The 22,459-nt window shown below is 38.0% G+C and overlaps 1 protein-coding gene across 6 annotated transcripts in view; it reads right to left on the bottom strand.

Annotated features, from left to right (window-relative positions):
* Window positions 1-22,459, bottom strand: part of PDSS2 (decaprenyl diphosphate synthase subunit 2) — a 292,842-nt gene that overhangs the window by 173,472 nt on the left and 96,911 nt on the right. For 5 of the 6 annotated variants that reach the window (XR_002078242.2, XR_002078241.2, XR_008422933.1 and 2 more), the window contains exon 2: window positions 12,390-12,524. The exons of the other annotated variant lie outside the window; for it this stretch is intronic. Coding sequence is in view for 1 of the 5 variants with exons in the window: in XM_019443015.2 (XP_019298560.1) it covers window positions 12,390-12,524 (135 nt within the window). In the remaining 4 variants the exon portion in view is untranslated. The remainder of the gene's footprint in view (window positions 1-12,389; window positions 12,525-22,459) is intronic. 6 annotated transcript variants of the gene reach the window in all.

The raw sequence follows: 22,459 nt of genomic DNA, 5'->3' as shown, positions 1-22,459 counted from the left end.
TTACCGTTCAGAACTGTCCTACTTCTGAAATGTTCAATCTGAACCTCCTTTTTTTTTTTTTTTTTTAGTTTTTAAATTAAATTTTATTTTTTTTAAATTTACATCCAAATTAGTTAGCATATAGTGCAACAATGATTTCAGGAGTAGATTCCTTAGTGCCTCTTACCCATTTAGCCCATCCCCCCTCCCACAACCCCTCCAGTAACCCTCAGTTTGTTCTCCATATTTACGAGTCTCTTATGTTTTGTCCCCCTCCCTGTTTTTATATTATTTTTATTTCCTTTCCCTTATGTTCATCTGTTTTGTCTCTTAAAGTCCTCATATGAGTGAAGTCATATGACTTTTGTCTTTCTCTGACTGACTGATTTCACTTAGCAAAATACCCTCCAGTTCTATCCATGTAGTTGCAAATGGCAAGATTTCATTCTTTTTGATTGCCAAGTAATACTCCATTGTACATATATACATACCACATTTTATTTACCCATTCATCCATAGATAGACATTTGGGCTCTCTCCATACTTTGGCTATTGTTGATAGTGCTGCTATAAACATGGGGGTGCATGTGTCCCTTCGAAACAGCACACCTGTATCCCTTGGATAAATACCTAGTAGTGCAATTGCTGGGTTGTAGGGTATTTTTGGTTTTTTTAAGTTTTTTGAGGAACCTCCATAGTGTTTTCCAGAGTGGCTGCACCAGCCTGCATTCCCACGAACCTCCTACTTTCTATCTACAACTTCCTAACCTTTGAGCTCTCTGACTGCATTACTACTCTAATCCAGAATACAAATCATCAAGACCTCCAGACCCTGGTCACTATTTTTTCCCTAATTTTGGACACCCCAGTCAAGCCTACATACCTTATTTTTATTTATTGACTGAGTAATCTCTACTCCCAGCGTGGGGTTTGAACTCATGACTCTGAGACCAAGAGTCGCAGCTTCCTCTGACTAAGTCAGCCAGGAGCCCCAAGCTTAAATAATTTATTAGGTCAAGCATTCCTTTCCACATACCCTTTTCTTGGTCATGTTTTTACCTTCTTCACTTCTATTCTAGGGCCACTAGGAATTGTTGTGTTAAGGAATCTGTATTTAATCCTGTAGGGAATGAGACACCATTGAAGAATTAAGGATATTTTACTCCACTTACAAACTTAAAAGCTTGAGCAGAAGAGGAGGGAATAGGGGAATCTTAATAAAAGAAAATGAAGACCCAAGATACCAGTAACTATAGAGAAGAAGGATGCCAGGATTAGAGAAACTAACCTGATTATCTGCTCTTTTCCCTCTATTATCACTATCACCCAGCTACAGAGTCCAAGAGTGAGAAGAAAAGTCCAAGAACATATTGGAGAAGGAGTTCCTCAGGCACTGTAGATGCCAGTTCTCTAATAGCATCTTATGCAAGAAGTGTTAAGGATTATCTGTCTTGAATTATACAAATTCGATTTAATTAAATATGGAAGGGCTGTGGACCCATAGTGAATATGGTTATAGCTCTAAAAGTTAGGTTCTAGAAACAGAGGTCTAGAAATGAAACTGCATCAATAGTGTCAGAAGGCTACTGGATGCATAAATTATTTTCTTACTTGTCACTAGAGGTCAGAGACTATTTCTTATTAATATTTGCATTTCCCTCAATGCTCAGCCCCTGCCTTGCAGAAAGGAGGCAGTCAGGATGTGCCATATTGGACCACACACTACTTGAACCTAGCTGAATATGTGCCCTGTCAGTTGAGCTCCTTGACCTGAAGCCCATTTTTATCCCCATCTTACAGACAAGTAATCACAGAGTGATTAAGTGGCTTGCTTAGGTCAAATAGCTAATCAGTTACACATATGTGACAAGAACCCAGATCTCTAGAACTTGTACCCATGTCTCTGTTACACCACACTGTCTACCAGTGGGGGTGCCTTGAGCCTGGGTTCAAAGGATCAACATTAGGTCACGCAGCTATTAAGCAAACTTTGTCACTAAACATTTTAAGTGACTGCAAGTCTTCTACTACATAAAACTAACATTTTGCTATCACAAGTGTCAAGAATTAAGCCCTGTTTAGGGGCGCCTGGGTGGCTCAGGTGTTTGAGCGCCAACTTCGGCTCTGGTCATGATCTCACAGTTCATGGGTTCAAGCCCTGCATCGGGCTCTGTGCTGACAGCTCAGAGCCTGGAGCCTGCTTCGGATTCTGTGTCTCCTTCTCTCTCTGCCCCTCCCCCACTGGTGCTCTGTCTCTCTCTGTCCCTCAAAAATAAACATTAAAAACTTTTTTAATTAAGCCCTGTTTAAAATGCAAAATTAGACACTGGACATTGCCTTTGACTGTGGCTTCTTGCTAGTCAACACATAGCCCTTCTTTAAGGAAAAGATTTAAACAACTTCTTCACCAATACCAAAACAATTTATGCAGTGTGTTTTTTGCTGTGATTTAGCTAGGCAGGCTAATCTATAGCGAGATATTTATATACGATACACGAACTCTCCACTGAATAGATTAGTAGCTGTGCCCATCTACTTTTTGTGGTTAATTATACTTGTTTTGTAAGAGGCTGTTCTTATTTTGTGTTTTTCCAACAGCCTTGGTGAAGCAATGACTTGTGATGTACAGTACGCTGAACATAAAGAGCCTTCCCCTTTCTTGTTCAACATATAATTGCTGCATTTGTGCATGCTGTGTACGTTGAAAATAACAATAAAAAGTTAATGAAGAAAATAAGTACTAGTTGTAATGAATTAGTAATATTGCTAGATTTGTATCTTGAGTTTATTTTTATTGTTGTAAGTGGAGTACAATCAATAGGAATATGTAATCAAACTGCACATGCTTTTATCTCTTGAGATCTCTCTGAAAGGGAGCCGAGATATCTTTAGGAAATTATCTTCAAAAGCCTACTCTAAATTCAATTATTCAGCATAATCATTTTAAATCACTGTCAATAAGCACTCCTCATTTTCAAGGTTCTTGTAGTACAAAAAGATACATTTCTTAAATAGGTTTTTATTGCTTTGTAAGTATGAAATAGGACTTTCTTTTAATTTTCATGTTAATTTTAGTTATACAAAATAATACGAATAGATTCTCTTTATAAAAAAATTAAATGTTACAAACAAAGTCCCCTTTGATGACGTCCCTATAGCTGTTCCCAAACCTTCCCCCTCCCGACTTCTTCCAACCACTGTCACTATCAGGCAGGTGAGGTTTCTTCTAGACTCTTTACTAGCATTTACATACGTCCTCTTAAAAAAATAATAACTCTTTCAATGCTACATATTTCAATATTGATTATTTCATGTTAATATGATTGAGCCCTAAATAAATAATATGATCAACACGTTCCCACTTAAGCCTCATTTCTTAAGGTGTTTTTTTGATTTGGTCATCCCCAAGATAAATACGGTTTCCTGTTTTTGTTAGGCATTTTTAAGTACTAGACAAACTGTAATGTGCAGTATGAAGGTGAAGATTGATAGTCACAGTCTACTGTTACCATAACTGGAAGTCATCAGAAATCAGTACCACATTAAAATGATAAGTTATGAACTACAATATTTTCAGGTGAGACCAAGACCAATTCTCTAAATTTAAAGATTTATAAACAGGGGCACCTGGGTGGCTCAGTCGGTTGGGTGTCCAAATTCAGCTCAGGTCATGATCTCACGGCTCATGAGTTCAAGCCCTGCATCGGGCTCTGTGCTGACAGCTCAGAGCCTGGAGCCTGCTTTGGATTCTGTGTCTCCCTCTTTCTCTCTCCCCTCCTCCGTTCATGTTCTGTCTCTCTCTGTCTCAAAAATAAATAAACACTAAAAAAATAAAAAAAAATAAAGATTTATAAACAACAACAAAACTTGCTTCTTTCACAGTTTTTCTATTTCTCCACCTTCCTCCTTAAATTAAGATTTCGTTTAGGCCTCCAAATATTCTCCCACTCCTTCTGTGACAGCATCCCAAGTCTGACAAACTTTTCTCAGAGGAGAAAGCAATGCTAATATCATTTTATTGCCATGGTTTTCTAGATTTAACTTCTAGTTATGTTTATCATGCTTTCTTTATGATTAGTTCTTGGAGCCCAACAATGACTTTAGCATATGATCATTAATTAACCTTAATTACCTGAATAATACTGAGTTGAAAAGGAATTAGCATAGTTACCAAGAAATTATGGTGTCCATTTTAACATGGATGGTAAACCAAAAAGGTTCATCATTTTGCTTCACTCCTGGTTTCTTTATTTTAAAAAGCCAGAACTATACTTTATGCATTTTCATAGGTTATTTGATCTTGTCAAAAAGGGCAAAAAACAGAAGTCCAGGTCAGTCCAGGGTGTCTAAGGCCCTCATACTAATAGTAAGTTTAAGCTAACTACCCGCTTTTTACCAGTTTTTATGAAGTGTGTAAGTAAAACATGTATACAGTTAAAAAATAATTCAGACACTGAAGAGGGCATAAAATGAATAAAGTCTCTCGTCCCATTTCGCCCCCTACCAGTTGCCCCTCCCCAAAAGGACCACTATTAACAACTCTTTGTGTCTCCTTTAAAGCATTTTCCATGCATACAAAAATCTAATGCCCACCTACTCAAGCCCCAATGGGATCAAATTGTAATGTTTTTGCATCTTGCTTTCTTCTTGATTCTTTTGAGATCTTTCCAGATCAGACAAACAGACCTCCTTCATCCTTTTAAGCATTCATTTCATATTCCCTTGCATCCATAACAACATGTGCTCTACTGGTGGATGCTTTGATTGTTTCTTTTTTGGGGGTTGTTGTTGTTCTTTCAAACTATGCTACAAAGAGCATTCTTATATATACATCTTTGAGCATTTATGTTCACACATCAGCAATTTTGCTAAATCAAAGGGTGGTTGGATTAAAATAAAACTTATAACTAAAAATGCTGTAGCTATCTCAAAGCAAGGCAATGTAGTTTAGCTGAATAGTCAGGAAGAAAAGAAACTATGTTTGGCAAACTTGTTTCAATCCCTTTTATCAGAGTTAATAAGAGGTGTTGAAAAATTTTGAAGGTAGAATGAAAATATGTGGTCTGTTTAATTTTTTTTAATGTTTGTTTATTTTTGAGAGGGGGAGGGAGGAACAGAGAGAGAGAGGGAGGCACAGAATCCAAAGCAGGCTTCAGGCCCTGAGCTGTCAGTACAGAGACTGATGTGGGGCTTGAACCTACATACTGTGAGATCATAATCTGAGCTGAAGTTGGATGCTTCAGCGACTGAGCCACTCAGACGCCCCATATGTGGTCTGTTTATAACTGCTAGTTAACAAATCATTTTCTAAGTAACTAACTTTTTCCTACTAACAAACTTAAAAAAAATTTTTTTTAATGTTTATTTATTTTTTAGAGAGAGAGACAGAGACAGAGCACAAGTGGTGCAGGGAGCAGAGAGAGAGAGAGGGGGAGACACGAATCTGAAGCAGGCTCCAGGCTCTGAGGTGTCAGCACAGACCCCAGTGCGGGACTTGAACTCATGAACTGTGAGACCGTGCTCTGAGCTGAAGTGAGACGTTCAACTGACTGAGCCACCCAGGCTCCCAAAACTTTTTAATCTTTGCCAAACAGACCTCCTTAATCCTTTCAAGCATTCATTTCATATTCTCTTACATCCATAACAACATGTGATTTATTGGTAGATGCTTAGATTGTTTCTTACTAACAATTAACTAACAATTTAACTAACAAGCTAGTTAATGTTTAAAATAACAAACTTTTTAATCTTTGCCAATCTGACAGGGGAAAACAGTGATTTTTGTTTTAATTTGTCCACTATGATGAATTCCAGCCTTTTCCCCCTTTTATTTCTAACTATCTATAATTCTTCTTCACTGAATAGCCTGTTCATTTCCTTAGTCCATGTTTCCGTTGTATTATCTTCTTCTGATTTGTTTATTAAAAATTGGCCCTTTGGCACGTATGTTGCAAATATTTTTGTAACTCTTGACATTTTCTTTTGACCTTATGGTTATTTTTTCCCACTGAAGAATTATCTTCTGTGCAGTCAAATGGGTTAATTTTTTTGTTTATAGTTTCAGAGTTCTGGAACCTTTTAGGAAGGTCTTTCTTGCTTAGACATTAAAGAATAATAAAAAAATTTAAAGTAATAATTTAAAATTGTTGTTATTATTAATCAGCCATGGTCAAATAGTCACTGACCATCATCTATGTGTTAGGAATATGTGTTACCCAGCTGAATGCTGGGTACCATGGAGAAAACAGAACATCTGAACTATGTTTAATAGCACACAGAGTACACAGTCTTCTGTTATCAGCATTACAAATAAATACAGAAAATGATCAGTCCATAATTTTCTTCTTATTCATCAGCTCACCTGCCACCAGGAAGGAACACTATCACTGCACTGGCTCCCCAGGAGCAGCTCACTGTCCTCCCCTCTGAACAGGGAGAATGGAGTTGAGGGCAACACAAACACAGAAGAGTGTAAAGCCTACCAGTAAAACTTTAAGCCATAGAGACACCAGGATGGAAGCTGTAGATAACAGAAGTGAGGAAATAAAATGCAGTAAAAGAAGGAATAGGTCACAATATGGAGAAAAACAAACTTTCGATGGGATTTTCAAAATTTTAGTAGATATTCTGTAGCACTTCTTGTTATGTTTTATTTTTGTTTTTTTAAATGATTTTCTACTAATACGTTTCTTTTCTTCTTTGAAATGTCACTTTACCTCTTACTTTACCTAGTAGGTAAAATATAACTAGGTTAAATTTTTGAGACCTTTTTATGTTCCATGAAGAGTACTTTAGAGTCTGCTTTACAGCGTACATCCTGAATTACAGGTTGCAAAGGACATAACAGGTATAGGGGCTGTGAGACACAGTCCCTGTTAAACTACTCAAAGTCACATTCTGTAAAATGTGTGATTCCAATGTTTATTCCGATCTACTACATTTATGTTATACGGAAGTTCAGCCAGGCAAAGATTTAAGACAATGCTCTGGGGCACGTGGATGGCTCAGTCAGTTGAGCGTCTGACTTTGGCTCAGGTCATGATCTCGAGGTCCGTAAGTTCGAGCCCCACGTCAGGCTCTGTGCTGACAGCTCAGAGCCTGGAGCCTGCCTCCCATTCTCTGTCTCCCTCTTTCTCTGCCCCTCCCCTGCTTGGCACTCTCTCAAAAATAAACATTAAAACAATAAATACTCTGTCCAAGGAACTGGTGAGCTATAAAGATGTACCTGGGCAAGGTGGTCTAGCTGAATAGTCAGGGAGAAATGGGTTTGGCAAACTTGTTTCAATCTTGTCTGCCAGAGTTAACAAAAGATGCTGGGAAATTTTAGGCAATGAAGATAGAATGAAAATATGTGGTCTGGAGGTGCCTGGGTGGCTCAGTCATTTAAGCGTCCGACTCTTGGTTTAGGCTCAGGTCATGATCTCATGGTTCATGGGCTCGAGCCCTGCGTCAGGCTCTGTGCCGATGGAACGGAGCCTGCTTCGGATTCTGTCTCCCTCTCTCTCTGCCCTTCCCGGGCTTGCGCTCACATGCTCTCTCTCTCTCTCAAAAATAAAAAAACATTAAAAAAAAAAAAGAAAATATGTGGTCTGTTTATATCTGTTAGATGAGAAATAATTGAATCAATTCTTGCTAAAACAACTGAGAAAGCTGAAGCATTAGTTAAAAAAAAAAAATTCACCTGAATTTCTTTAAACTTAATAATCATGTTATATTACAGAAGTCCACAGTTTGTAATATCATGTTTTATGGATTATAATTTTTTTATACATAAAATAAAAGTAATCTATCATTAACAGTAACAGAAGTTATAAACTTATTTTCTCAGGAGTGGCTAGGGGTACTTGTAAACTTAGTAATACTTTAATTATTTAATTATTTATTTATTTATTTTGAGAGAGAGCATCTGAGCAGGGGAGTGGCAGAGAGAGAGGGGGGAGAGAGGGACAATTCTAAGCAGGCTCTGCACCAGCAGTATGGAGCCTGAGGTGGGGCTAAAACCCATGAACCATGAGGTCATGACCTGAGCTGAAACTAAGAGTTGGATGCTTAACCAATAGAGCCACTCAGGCACCCCAGTAATACTTCTAAAAAAATTAATTTTTTTATTATTGAAGTATAGTTGACATACAATGTTATATTAATTTCAGATGTACAATGAAGTGATGTGACAATTCCACACATTACTCAGTGCTCACCAGAATAAGTATAGTCACCACCTGTCATCATACAAAATTATAGTAATACGTTTTTGACTAATCACTTTTGCAACCAATTTTTTAAAGTCAGGATTGGTGGAATAACTAAAGTTCATTGCCTTGTTGGCAAAAGGCTATGGTAGATGTTTACAGTGCGTTTTTATAAATGTAGCTCTCTTAACTGTTTTTCAAAATGTAGCTATTACATTTTAGCCTAACTTCTGCCTCTCTTGGCCATTAAATGATAAGTTTACTAAACATATCCACAGGTTACATCCATCAGTTATATCCTTAGGCCAAACAAAAGAGGTCACCTAACTCACTTTTGGTCCCTTAGGTAATTTACTCAGGTCCCATTATCTGACCTCAAAGTCAAGGTTATGAGAGAAAAACACAATGTAAATCCCAGCAGTTTGGAGGTGAATTAAAAAGCTCCCAAGTCAGTACTTCCCTCAAATGTTAAATAATTCACTGTGGCATTATAGATACAAGCCTCCAGCAAAAGTTACACTTGAACAATTAAGGAAGCAGGAGCCAAACAAATGACTGCAGGGGTAGAGAAACAAATTAATGGTTTCTCATAGTACTGTGCTAAATTACATTTTCACATTAACAAGTATGTAAAACGTACAAGCATCACCAACGACTTACCAGATCAAGTTTGATTACAGAAAATAACCTAGAACAACCCACCAGGATTATTTGCTAAATGTAATTGTCGATTCTATACACTTGAATATGAAATCCATTTATATTATTTATAAAGTTTTTATACTCATAATGTACCACCTACTGTTTTGCAAAGTTCTTTTACAACTGTTCATATTACTATGACCATCTGCCAAATGTGCTCTGTTCCTGTAAAGGATCAGAAGGTGATGCAGCTGTTTCTTAGTTGCTAGATAAGAAATTCACAACACAAGGTCACATCACGGTGCACTGTGCGCATACAGATACCAGCACCTGCATAGTATAAAGAGTATACATTTTAGAGCAGAATCAGGATTTAAATCCCAACTCTATCACTTTCTAATTAGAAGATTTTAGACAAGTCTTAATCTCAGTATTAGATTATTTTTCTGTAAAATGGGAATGATTCATTTATGCAACAAATATTTATTGAACACCTATTATGCATCAAGTAGTACTTTCCAAGGCTTATTTTAGGATGAGAGAAAATAAAACATAGCTGGTGTTCATCAGAGGTATGTATGGTTAACCAATTTCAAGAGCAGAGGCCTGACCAATTAGTCAAAGTCAGCAGACTGAAAAGCAACAGAATTCCTAAAGGCAACAGAGATACATGGGATACAAGGTGAAAATGAGGTCCATTTGCTTTCCAGAGACTAACAGGTTATTGGTACTTATTACAGATCTTTATGTATTTTCTCTAGTTAATTTAACTGATAAACTCAGTCAATAACTTTCTATAAAACTCATAGCATAATGTTTGAGCTCTAATTCAAACAGATTGGGGAAGGACATAGATGTATAAAAGATTTGCCAAGTTACTTTCCATTCAGAAGTTTTGCAAAGACATACAAGCATAAGACTGTTTTTGGTATACTAATTTAATGGATAGTCTAACCTATATGTGACATAAATTCTTCGAATTGGATGAGAAAAGCTGAATGGAGGGGCTCCTGGGTGGCTTAGTCAGTTAAGTGTCCGACTTCGGCTCAGGTCATGATCTCGCAGTTTGTGAGTTTGGGCCCCGCATCAGGCTCTGTGCTGACAGCATGGAGCCTGGAACCTGCTTCGAATTCTGTGTCTCCCTCGCTCTCTATCCCTCCCGACCTTTCTCTCTCTCTCTCTCAAAAATAAACATTAAAAAATTAAAAGAAAAAGAGAAACTGAATAGAATCAAGAAAATAACACGAAACTTGGAAGAAAAAGTACTGTAGCTGGAGCCTCGACTTTTCTCATTTGCCAGTTGTGCCATCTTGAAAGTCTCAGGATGTGTGAATCTCAGTTTGCTCAAGAGTAAAATAAGTATAACGACATCTCTCATCTATAGCATTTTGTGAGGATCAAATGGGATAACCATCATAAAAATGATCAGGAACCTACAAAGCACTAAGCAAACATAAATTATTTCACAGTGAGTAGGAACTGAAAATGACACCAAGGTATCCCTTCCAGTAAAGATACTTGTATGGATAAATGGTAAAAGGTCTACAAAATTATCCTGACCCTGGAGGAGGGGTCATCTGTAGCCATGATATTAATAACTTTGCCTGCTTGCTTGTTAATGAGGAAGGATTATCAGACTTCTTAGCTGGTAAGCAATAGTCATCTCTGAATATTATATAAGAAAAAATGTATGGATAAGACTACTAGGAATAAAAAAAAACCCTAAGGTATGGATCAATTTTTAAAGTACATCTGTAAGATATATTAACCATAAGTCAAACTTCCTAGAAATGCTTCCTTTGGTGGGGAAATTTTCCTTGTCACCCATGTTTTTAGAATCGTTTTATTTATTTTCATTTGAGAGAGAGACAGAGAGAGGAAGAGAGGGGCAGAGAGAGAAAGAGAGAAAGAGAGAGAAAGAGAGAGAGAATCCCAAGCAGGCCCTGTGCTCAGAGACATGGGGCTCAATTCTATAATCCTGGGACCATGACCTGAGAGGAACTCAAGAGTTGGACACTCAGCCGAGTCACCCAGGCACTCCTGGAGTGGTTTTAATTTCACATGCCAAAGCCCACCTGCACAGGCTATCTAGAGGCTCTCTAGAGCCTTTTAATAGTGTCATGTACAATACTAAATTAAATAAAGTTATTGATGATACACTGTTACTAAAAATATGCAGTGATTTAAAAAAATAAAACTGAAAATTTTAAGTTTGTTTTATATGTAGCAAAAATGACTCATACTCATAATTTTTTTTTAATGTTTACTTATTTTTGAGAAAGAGAGAGAGAGAGAGCATGTACTCGTGTGAGCAGGGGAGGGGCAGAGAGAGAGAGATGGGGACAGAGGATCTGAAGCAGGCTCTGCACTGACAGCAGAGAGCCCGATGTGGGGCTTGAACTCACAAATGATGAGATCATAACCTGAGCTGAAGTCAGATGCTCAATCAACTAAGCCACCTGGGTGTCCTCTCATAGATTTATTGTTTAGTCTAAACATATGAGAGAAGAGAAAAAAATTTCCTTTTTTTTATTAAAAAAAATTTTTAAATGTTTATGTATTTTTGAGAGACAGAGACACAGAGCATGAGCAGGGGAGGGGCAGAGACCCAGAATTCGAAACAGGCTCCAGGCTCTGAGCCGTCAGCACAGAGCCCGACGCGGGGCTCGAACTCACGGACCGCGAGTTCATGACCTGAGCCGAAGTGAGACGCTTAACTGACTGAGCCACCCAGGTGCCCCAAGGAGAAAAAATTTCTTATCCTAAGTAACTTTAGTAAAAACCTCTTCACCATAAAAAGAAGCATAATAAAATAAATGATGCAGCATTTGAAGTATACTACTTCTCCTAAAATGATAGCTGCATCATTATTTTATAACTAGGTATCATTCTGAGTAGATTTAAAATCGTAAATCCTAGAGTAAACCTCTATAAAAATACAATGATACAATGATAATCAAGGAGAGGTAGTCATGAATAGAAATTTATCTTTTTTAATTTTAGGGAGAGAGCACAAAGGGGGTTGAGGGGCAGAGAGAGAGAGAAAGAGAGTCTTAGGCAGGCTCTACCTCAGTGCAGAGCTCATGGTGGGGCTCAATCCCACGACTGTGACCTGAGCCGAAATCAAGAGTCAGATGTTTAATTGACTGAGTTACCCAGGCACCTCATGAATAGAAAACTATAAATGCCCAGAGTAGAAATGAAAGTTTTCAACACAAATGTACAGGGATTCCCCAGTTATGCATGGAGCTGCTAAGTCTGTCAGACTTGTTAAGAGCAATAAAATTACATTAATAAAAGGTGGGGATTCCTGGCTGGCTCAGTTGGAGGAACATTCGACTCTTGATCTCGGGGTTTTGAGTTTGAGCCTCACACTGGGTGTACAGACTGCTTAAATAAATCAATAAGTAAACTTTTAAAAAGAGAACAATAAAAATACATTTTTAACCTTATAAAATATTTTAATCTATCCTTGAATCAGAGAATGATAAAAAACTAAATAGTGATTTCCACTGACCGCTGTTCAGTAAGAGGAAACGCAATTTAGAGAGCGATGTCAAAAGACTAAGTTCTTCTTACCATGAATAGATCCCACTGACCATATCATAGTTCTGACATGATGCATTCATGCTGCTGGGCCCAGCTGCTTTAGAAATAAGTAACACCACCAAGCCCCTCAACTGGAGGTTATGCCGGCTCTCATGTACAAGCCCCCTGCCAACAAAGAAAGAAGAGGATTAACATATTTTCACAGAATCAGTCAGATCAAGTTAGGAAATTGCTACCATTCACCTATACTTCCAAAGTCAGAGAATGGGACTTGTTCACAGAAACAGAATTGGGGGAAGAGCTAACAGGAGGAAGCAATGAGTTCAGGAATCAACTAGAGAAACCCAGGGCTGGTTTTAAAAGCGACAGTCTCCAATTGTGGGACCTAATGATCTGGCTTCCTCCTGTTTCTGGGTTTTCCTACGATCTGTACCCTACGTCTCACAATCTCAACCATCTGCTCAACCCACAGTTTTAAAGTGCTTTATGGTAGCTGACAGCAACTGAAATACAAATTGTATGGCTTAGATGAAGTGATGTTATTTGGTGATGATGGTGGTAAGGGAGAGGGGCAAAAAATGATTTCTGTCTTCACACGTAGAGAAGATACTCAGAGAATTAAAGTGACAAATTCAAATGACTTAAAAATTTATTTGGTAAGTAAAATGGAAATGTATGCCATCAGCAAGTGTTGCCATTTCCTATTATTTATGGAAAGCATTATCATTCTAGACAACAATATGGCTTTAACTTAGCATGTCATTTTATTTTTGCTATGAGTATTGAATTTCCATAATTTTTACTATAACTAAGGCCAGGAATACATGTTTGTTTTTTTTTTATCTCCAAGTATTGCAAATGGGTGTCACACAAGAACTAAATGGCATCATCATCATCATCATCAGAAAGAAAGAAAGAAAGAAAGAGGAAGAAAGGGAAAGAACGAACGAACGAAAGATGGACAATATATTATAATAAATTAATATTTAGAACAAAGCTCATGAGCACTAATCAAATAGGTATTATGTACATGTTATGAACATAGTTCTTGAATGTAGTGAAAAAAACATTAAAAGTTTGTAATATAATATTCCATTAAATTATTAAGTCTTCCTTCGTAAATTCTGAACAAAGAACTAATTTAAATTAATATAGCCAAAATTAATGAGTTAGTTCATTACTTAAGGAAAATTTTTGCCCCTTTGCCTTGAAACAAATTTTTAAAAAGGTCCCCTTTGTACCCTCATTGGTTTCAAAATAAGGCAGAACTTCAGGTTCTCTGAAAAGGAATAGATATAGCTCCTTCTCTAATTATATTTCTCCTCAATGCAGTAAGTGATCATCAGCAAGTTTGAGGCATTAGTAATTTTTAAAAAGAAGTTCTAATTTCCTAGGAAAAAAAAGTTAATTTACAGCCATTGTTATATCACAAGAGCAACAAAGAATCATCAGAAATATCCAAAGCTCTTCATTATCATGTAGCTTTCTACTTAAAATCCTGTAGACCCGAAATGCAGGGAGGCTGGGAAGCACTCCATTTTGGAACAAGTAAATGTAAAATGGGAGCGCTTTCTAAGCTTTTTGCTTTGAATTACAAATTTTAACTTATGCTCTTAGATCCTTATTAATGTATTACCAAAGGTGAATTCTTCCCTTCTTAGATGATAATATTAAAGAGAAGGTCTGAATTGGCTCTTAATTCTAGAAAGGGAAAAGAGGAGGGCGATGCTGTGTGTGAGCCTGTGCTTATGTTCTGGGGGTTGAGTCTGGTTAGGGATGAAGATATGATGACATGGTAAGAACTCTGAAAGGCTTACTTTTGAGAAAAGTTTGACTAAATCATGCTGATGAAACAGCTGTGGCAACACTTTTGACATCTTCAAAGTTCAGAGACAGGACCTTTCACAGGAGACACACACAAACAACACTTATACAGTGCTTCACATATGCCAAGAACTGTTCTAACAATTTACTACATATTAACTAAATTAATTCAGGACAACTTCAAGAGGAAGGCACCACAATTACCCTGATTTTGCAGATGAATAAGGAGAATGAGGCACACAAAGAGATCAAGCAACTTGCTCTTAGCTGGTAGGCGGTAGAGCCTTGATGAAGCAAAGACATGACCACCCGTGCCAACTGGCTCTACAATCTACATATACTCTTAACCATCATGCTATAATGACTCTCCAATCATCTTCAGCTCATATACAAAAACTACTTACTAAGTCAAATTAGAAGAGTGCAGCTTTAGAAACAAGTTTAACAAAAACTCTTCTCCCATTCATTAGCTGTAGGACTTGGAGACCATTACCTCTTCTATGAAACAAGGTTAGCAATGCTTACTTTCCACAGTCACTGTATGGAAGAGGCAACAGGAGTAAAGCATAGAACATTGTGGAAGCACATGGTAGATGATCACATAATCAGAAAATTACATTCTCTGTCCTTATTACTTTTTTGCCACGTATTTTTTTCTCAGCTCGTATTTTTTCTTTCTTCTAGTCCATTTCTCCTCCTATCTCTCAAAGCCTAGCCCATTCTACCCACATACATAATCTCTTAGAAGTTTCCTTTCCTACCTCCCCAAATGACAGAAGTTAAGGAATTCTTCCCACACACCCCAACCCCTGCAAACATCATATATCCCTGAAACACTTGACACTTTCAGAACACATTCTGAAAAGGTCAGGAAGAGAACCTATAGTGGACTGGCTAATAGAAATCAAGAGAACAGTCAGAAAAGCACACCTTCTGACCACTAATTTTCATGCAAGTCAGTGGTTAACAACCAGAGAATAGATGAACAGCTTAAGTAAATTTAAAAACTGCTTTCAAACACTTCTTTAAATTTACTTCATTAACACTCTTAATAAAACAGTACTAAGATAAACTGATAATGTCCACAGCTCAAAATTAGCTCACAACCAGAGAATAAGAAATTTTGCTCCTGAGCATAAAAAATCCCTAGGATTCTAACTTTACAGAAATAGTATGTTTCACATAGTCCAGGCCTGAAACAGCATGAGCTCTTAGTGCCTCTCTTCAGGATGGACACCAAACAGCTAGAACATGTCTAGAAGATGGTGAATCCTACACTACCACATGCATGCCTCAAGAAAAAGCTACAGATGCTAGCTTGGAGAACGGTAAAGTTGGCGTTCTCAAATTTATTGGGGCAAAAATGTAATGAATGCTTACTGCATGTTAGGCATAGTACTAAACAACAGTGGAGGGCATGATGATGAGCACTGGTGAGCTGTGGTCTCCCTTCTTGTGGATAATACAGTCTGGATTAATAATCCCAGTAAAATGTGGCATGAGCTACTCTAGGGGATGAGCAAGGACTGAGGGAGCAGAAAGAAGGGGCAACTAACATAACTGGGAGCAAAAGAGACCTGAGACCTAAAAGATGAAAAGGAGGTAGCCAGGGGAGGTAGAGCTGGGAGGGGAAGTGAAGGAAAAAAAAGTGTTCCAAAGAAGAAACAATACGGGTGAAGGTTTGGAGGAAAGACAGGAGGACACAGCTATTTCCAGAACCAACATGGCAGGAGCACAGCATGCGAGGGGAAGAGCTAGGGGAACGAAAGCTAGAGGAACTCACGAGAGCTGTCTACTATCGGAAAGGGCTCCTTCTGTCTGTAGAGGAGACAGAATTACTGTAGAAACTGACATTACCGGATAGAAAATATGGCAGGACAATTTTGACTCGACATGAAGAAAACACCAAGTAGCCGCTGGTGATGCTGAGTCCCTCATTAACAGAGATGTTCAGGAAGCTGCACAGCCTCTGACGTATACCTTAGAGAGGAGCCTGGCCTATGTGACATCTGAAGTTTTTCCTTACTCTGGGTTCTTTATGGTCTCACCTCACTTATTTAATTATCCAATACTCTACAATATGTATAATAGGTGTAAAAGTTGGAAGAATCCTTTATTGTCATCAAAATTATAATGTCATGAATGAAAGCAGTATTTAGTACCTCATAATCTTTATCACTAAAGTTCTACAGAACTGTGTTCCTTTTAGCCAATGTAAACAAAAACTCCATCATTCGTTCGTTCAACTAATACAGACTGAACCCTTTCCATACATCAGGCGCTATGCGAGGCAGAGGTGCAATGACAAGCTAAACTGGTCACAGAGCTTGTGGAACTTGCAAGTGAGCGGAAGAGACTGGAAATAATGAAAGAATCATGAATAAACATAAAATTACAACAGTAACAAATGCCACAAACGAAAAAGATGGTACTGTGAGGGCTTATAATAGGGGAACTGACTTAGCAAGCAAAGTCAGAGGCTTCCCTGAGGACACGATGACTGAGTTGATACCCAAAGGAAGAGCAAGGGATGTAAAAGGGGATGGTGGGAAGAGAACAGAACAGAGGAGTATATCTGCTGCACAAAAACAGGTATATGTGAGGCTGAGAGCACCGTACGAAATGAGGCTGGAGAGACAGGAGAGACCACACAGGTCAAACAGGCCATGGTAAGACTTTTGCTCTTTACCTAAAGAGCAATGTGAAGCCATGGCAGTATTTTATTAAGCACCTGGTGACATGATATTTAAAATCTAACAAACAAACAAACAACCCCAGAAAATCCTGTCATCAGTGGAGAAACAACTTGGTTGGAGGGGAAAGAAGGAAACAAAGTGGTATGAGGAAATCAGTTAGGAGGCTTTTGCAGTAGTCAATGAGAAATATGGCGGTAGCAGGGTGCCTGGGTAGCTCGGTCTGTTAAGCGTCTGACTGGCTCAGGTCATAATCTCACAGCTCATGAGTTCGAGCCCTGCGTCAGGCTCTGTGCTGACAGCTCAGAGACTGGAGCTTGCTTGGGATTCCATATCTCTGTTTCTCTCTGCCCCTTCCCCGCTCATGCTCTGTCTCTGTCTCTCTCTCAAAAATAAACATTTAAAAAACTTTTAAAAAAGAAAAAGAAATGTAGGAGTAGCATGGTTGACAAACTAGAGAAGTACCAAATCTCAAGTAATATTTCAATTCAATTTCAGTAGATGTTGGATACTATGTAGTCCTAGAAAATTAGCTAATTAATATAGGTATAGCAGTACTTTTAAATTATATTTAAAATATTTTATTTTTAAATTATGTTATAATAAATATAATTTACACCCAGAAAAGTCTGTACTTGAATTTTGGAGGTGGGGAGAAACTTGGCCTCCTCCAAAATTCTGCCCTAGATCTGTAACAGATGAACAGCAAACATACACTAATATTCTAATAGGTACACAATTTCAAGGAAATAAGGACTGAATATCGGGTGAAACTTTGTGCACCCCAGCTCTGTTTCCTTCTCACATTATGATTTCTATGGCTAACTGCGGTTTTCACCGCATCATTGAATCTTTCCATAACTACTGGCTAATTTCTCTTCCTTAACCCAATCCTGTAAATATTTCAAGTCCTCAAATCGCAGCTATGGCGCCTTTCCATATATCTTAAATTCCATTTCTTCAAAACATTATGTACCAAACATGAGACGTATACAAAGAAATAAGTGGTGTAATACAAGAGCTATAATAATAGGTTCAAGATATGGTTAAATTGAATAATGCAAGGAACAGATATCAAAGATAGTAGAGTAACAAAAAGCTATCAGTACATGGAAGAAGAAAGAAAACTGCTTCTTGTTAGAGGTGCTCCTCTACCATTCAGACTGGTAGCATTCAGACTGAGGCCAAGAGGTGCTCAGATTTCCCTGAGCAGAGAATGGAGGTAGGAATGGGATAGGATTAATGGAATGGAAAGAGGGGTATTTTAGGAGAAACAGGTTATGCGTGACAAGAAAGTGGAAGAATGAGGAGCAGGTTTAGGAGCTGTGGGGCTACCCATCTGGGCACTATGTGAAGGTGAGCAAGCCCAGAAAAAAGACAGCCTAAAGAATGAAGGGCCTTGAAAGTCAGGTTTAGAGTTGCGACTTCATTCTGCAGGCCATCTGAAGGCAGGGATGGTTTGTCAGCAAGGGAGTAATGTGATCAGAGCTAAAGACTAAAACTGTTACTCTGGGCCTAATATTGTTACTCTGGCAGTAGCATGGCGGGTGCAGTGAAAGGGAGACAGAAGATTAGTTAGGAGTAGCTTCTTCCAATAGTCCAGGTGGGAGATAATGAGGGCCTAAATCAGGGCAGTGGCAGCAGGGATGGAAGAGAAGAGCTGAGCAATGGCAGCAGCATGGAGGTGGAACAGGCTAGTCTGGCCAGCCGACTGCATGAGGGTCTCCCCCCTCCTCATGCAGCGAAGGAAAGGTAAGGGCTGAATGTGAGGTTCAAACCTGTTTCCTGGAGATGATGATGCTAACATTCACGGGGATTGGAAGAAGAAGGAGAGTTAATGGGGAATTAATGAGCTCAGTTTTGGACATGTTAACTTTGAATGCAAGAAAGGCTTCCAGATGGAGATGCCCAGCAGGCAGCTGGAAATGCTGTGGCCAGAGATTTGGGAAGCATCTTCAAAGAGGTGATGGCTGAACCAGTAGGAAGTGATGGATGAGTTTTTGAGGAGAGAAAAAAGAGAAAAGTAGGAAAGAGAAGAGAAAAGGAACCCGGAGAATTCCTTTACTTTAGGGTACTGAGGAAGGATGAGTAACCAACATGAAGGAACAAAGTGTTTCCACAAACAAATGAGTCTCTACAGATACCCAGAAAGAAGTATGAACATGTATGCACAGTGGAGGCAAAGAACTATAACAGAGCAGTGTATAGGAATGAGGGCCAGTAGTTCCCCTTCCGTTGGCTTTTATGGTACTTACTACAAACCTCTAGTTTTACACTAAAAACACTGATAAAAGTGATAGAGATGACACAGACAAACAACAACAACTACAACATGCTATAATGCCAGGCCCGTGCTGTTTTCTGTGCATATGCTCTAATTCTCACAAAATCCATGCAAGGTGACTGGTAACATCTCTTCACAGATGAGGAAAATTAGAAAAAAAGGCTGAGAAAAGTGAAATAATTACTAGTCACACTAGTCAATTAGTCATGGAAGCGCCAAGATCTAGATGTAATTTGGAGCTCAGGGCCTAGGCTCACTAATGCTTTACGACCTAGCTATTTAATTATTTGCTCACAGGTACTACCTCACAAACCTGTGAGAACCTTGAAGGGACTCAGGCTCATCATCTCTGGATGCCCTGCACCTAGCAGAGTAACTGACATAGAATAGGACTCCAAAAAATACAAGATGAGAGAATAAATAGCTTCAAGAAGTAGAACAGCAGATTCTCCATCTCACACATCCCACCCAAACAGCCCCATTACTATTCCCGACTTTCTTCATCTCCCCTGCTCTCCATTTGCTACATTCAGGCATTCAGCTCCACGTATTGAGTCCCTCTTCCTAAATCAGAGTATATTCTTTAAGAGTGATAGCCACACAGGAGAAAAGCCCCCACATATTCTAAAAAACACGCTGAGATTTTAATGCTACACTGAAAAGTTACTGTATTGGAGAATTATACCACATTGAAGGACTTACCCCTTAAGTTTTAAATAGAGAGAAATCAATATATTGGAGTGTTTATGTGTTTTGTTTCCTCATTTAGGAGAAGTGACTGAATTCACTGCTGCATCAGTGCCCATGAGAGAAGGCTGTCCTCACTTTGAACAGAAGGTAGGGATTAGTTCCAGATGGAGAGCTGAGGTAGGACGGCAGAATTGGGGCACAAGAGAAAACTTTTGAGATGTATGCTCACGAGTCAGAATTCTCACTTATGCCATGATCCAAATCACAATCTTTTGGTATATTTACAGTCAAATATTAAGGAAACAATTTACTACCTACAAAGAAGGGACCAGCACCCTTGGGTCAGCTCAAAGCACCTCAAAATAAGGGAAAGATCAGCACTGCTCAGACCTCCACGAGAATAACTCCCTCCAATGCTAACTCCTAGAGGTATAGAGTTTTACTATGTTATTATCCCACTCTTAATATATCCAATTCCAGTAAGTCAATCCAAAAAATGTAAGCATCAAAGATAAATGTCAAATCTAACATACATGAAGTAGGTTGATTGAAAAGATTCCTAATAAGTCTTTAGGACTGTGACTGCAATCCCTAGTTAAAATTTTTTTAAGTTTATTTATACACAGATGACTGAAACAAAAGGATCAACTACAATGTGCAGAGTTTTTGCCAAAGAATCACAGAAATACTCTGATCTTTCCAATTTTTTTTAATGCTGATTACAACCTGCTAAATTGATTTTGTGACCCATTAATGAGTTGCAACCTGCAGTGTTTTGAAAAATAGCGCTTTAAGTCATGTAAAGTATGTGACACATAAAGTCAAAAGAACTGGAAATAAAATGTAAAATTAAGTAGAAATAGAAATATCACTGTTTAAAAACAAAAAAATCCGTCCATATACAAGAGCAAATTTAGTGTTACAAGAAAGCATTACAATTTTTTTAATGACATGGAAAAATACTTAAAATGTTAAATGAAGACAGAATATAAAACTGTATATATAATATTTCAACTATGTTTCAATATATGCACATACATATGCATATAAACAAGGCCAAGGACAAAAACTGGAAAAAAATATGGCAAAATTAATCTTTTAAATCTGGGTATCATTATATAGGTGTTCAATATACAGAGTAGCCTTGTATTTTTCTGTATGTTATAATAGTTTGTTTAAAAAATGAAAAGAAACAAGATATGAAGCAAATACCCCTAAATGGTAACAAGCGTTAATCAACGATTTTTAGGTTAAGGGTGATCTATTTCCTAAAATGCATAAGAGCACAGATCTCTTTTTAAGTCTGGAGAAAAAAGTACTATATTTTAAGAATAACAGAATTTTAGGAAGGCAGATGACTTACTACATTATAGTTGTGTTTCTCATTTCAAGAAAAAAATTTAACCCACGTTTAATGAACCCGAGTCCAATGTTGGGTGCCTTGTGGGTTCTCCTATTTCACCTTTAATTTCTCTAAGATTTAGACACAAGGCCAATGTTTAAATGGTATCAAAGAAGTGCTGTTAAAATATATATATATATATATATATATATATATATATATATATATATATATATAAAATTAGCAATTCAATGACAGTAATATTACTCAGTTGTAAAAGAAAAAAATTAATACTCATGAAAATTGTTTTAAAGCACTATAATTTGAGGGAGACTAAAAATAGTCCACATGTCACAGATTTTTATGTAAAATTAGCAGAAGAACTGGAGGTTAATTTCCATTGACAAAATGACCCAAATTGTATTATTCCTGCCATATCTATCCTGAGACTAAACTGCCCTAGACTTGAAACAACTTTAGGGCCTGAGGTGACCAGCCCTTAGAATCTGGGAGCTGTAGCAGTCACTGACATGGCTCGAGGGCCACATGCACATCCCACCCGAATTAAATCCCTGAGGGACATCAGGGCCAAGGAACTGGCTTACCAAAGTCCTCCCAAAGCTGCAATTAGGTTTGATGGGCATGTGGCAGAAGTCAGGCGCTGGAAAAAAAGGAAGCAAGAGAGAAGAGAAAGTAGAATGGGGGTAGGGCACAGGGATTGTTGAGCAAGGGTAGAAATCAAGCCAGGAGCTTTTCAGAAATGATTACTGAACACCAGTAGTTTAATGATACGTGACTGAAATAAAAGAGAAGTATAAAATAATGCCATAATTGATCAAGTTTGCAATAAGATATAGGCTGGCCACCTTGGAATTAAACATACCACCAGAAAAACAACAACAACGCACAAAGACTTTCCCACTCAGATGATAATTGGAGATTTATTTTAAAATACCAATGTAGAAAAATAGGGACATTTTAAAAAATAATATTTTGATCACACTGAAAGCTCTGTTAAAATGATCTCATAAAATAATTTTTACATGCAGACCCCTTTTGTTCACATTTTTAAACAGCAATTTAGTGTGGAAGCAAAGGAGTAGAAAAATCAAGTGCTGGAATACAGGCATCATTACACTACACAGACACAGGAGACTCACACTACCACTCAAGCAGTGACACCGGCTAAGAGCTAGCACTGTGAATTACACCTCCTACTACCACCATCCGTCTGCGCAGGGAATAAATCAACCAAACATGAATGAGT

The sequence above is a fragment of the Panthera pardus genome, unplaced genomic scaffold (genome assembly GCF_024362965.1).
Source record: "Panthera pardus isolate Hobbes unplaced genomic scaffold, ASM2436296v1 HiC_scaffold_17, whole genome shotgun sequence".
NCBI classification, from domain to species: domain Eukaryota; kingdom Metazoa; phylum Chordata; class Mammalia; order Carnivora; family Felidae; genus Panthera; species Panthera pardus.
The sequence above is the reverse complement of the archived record's forward strand: the minus strand, read 5'-3'. Positions and strand labels throughout refer to the sequence as shown.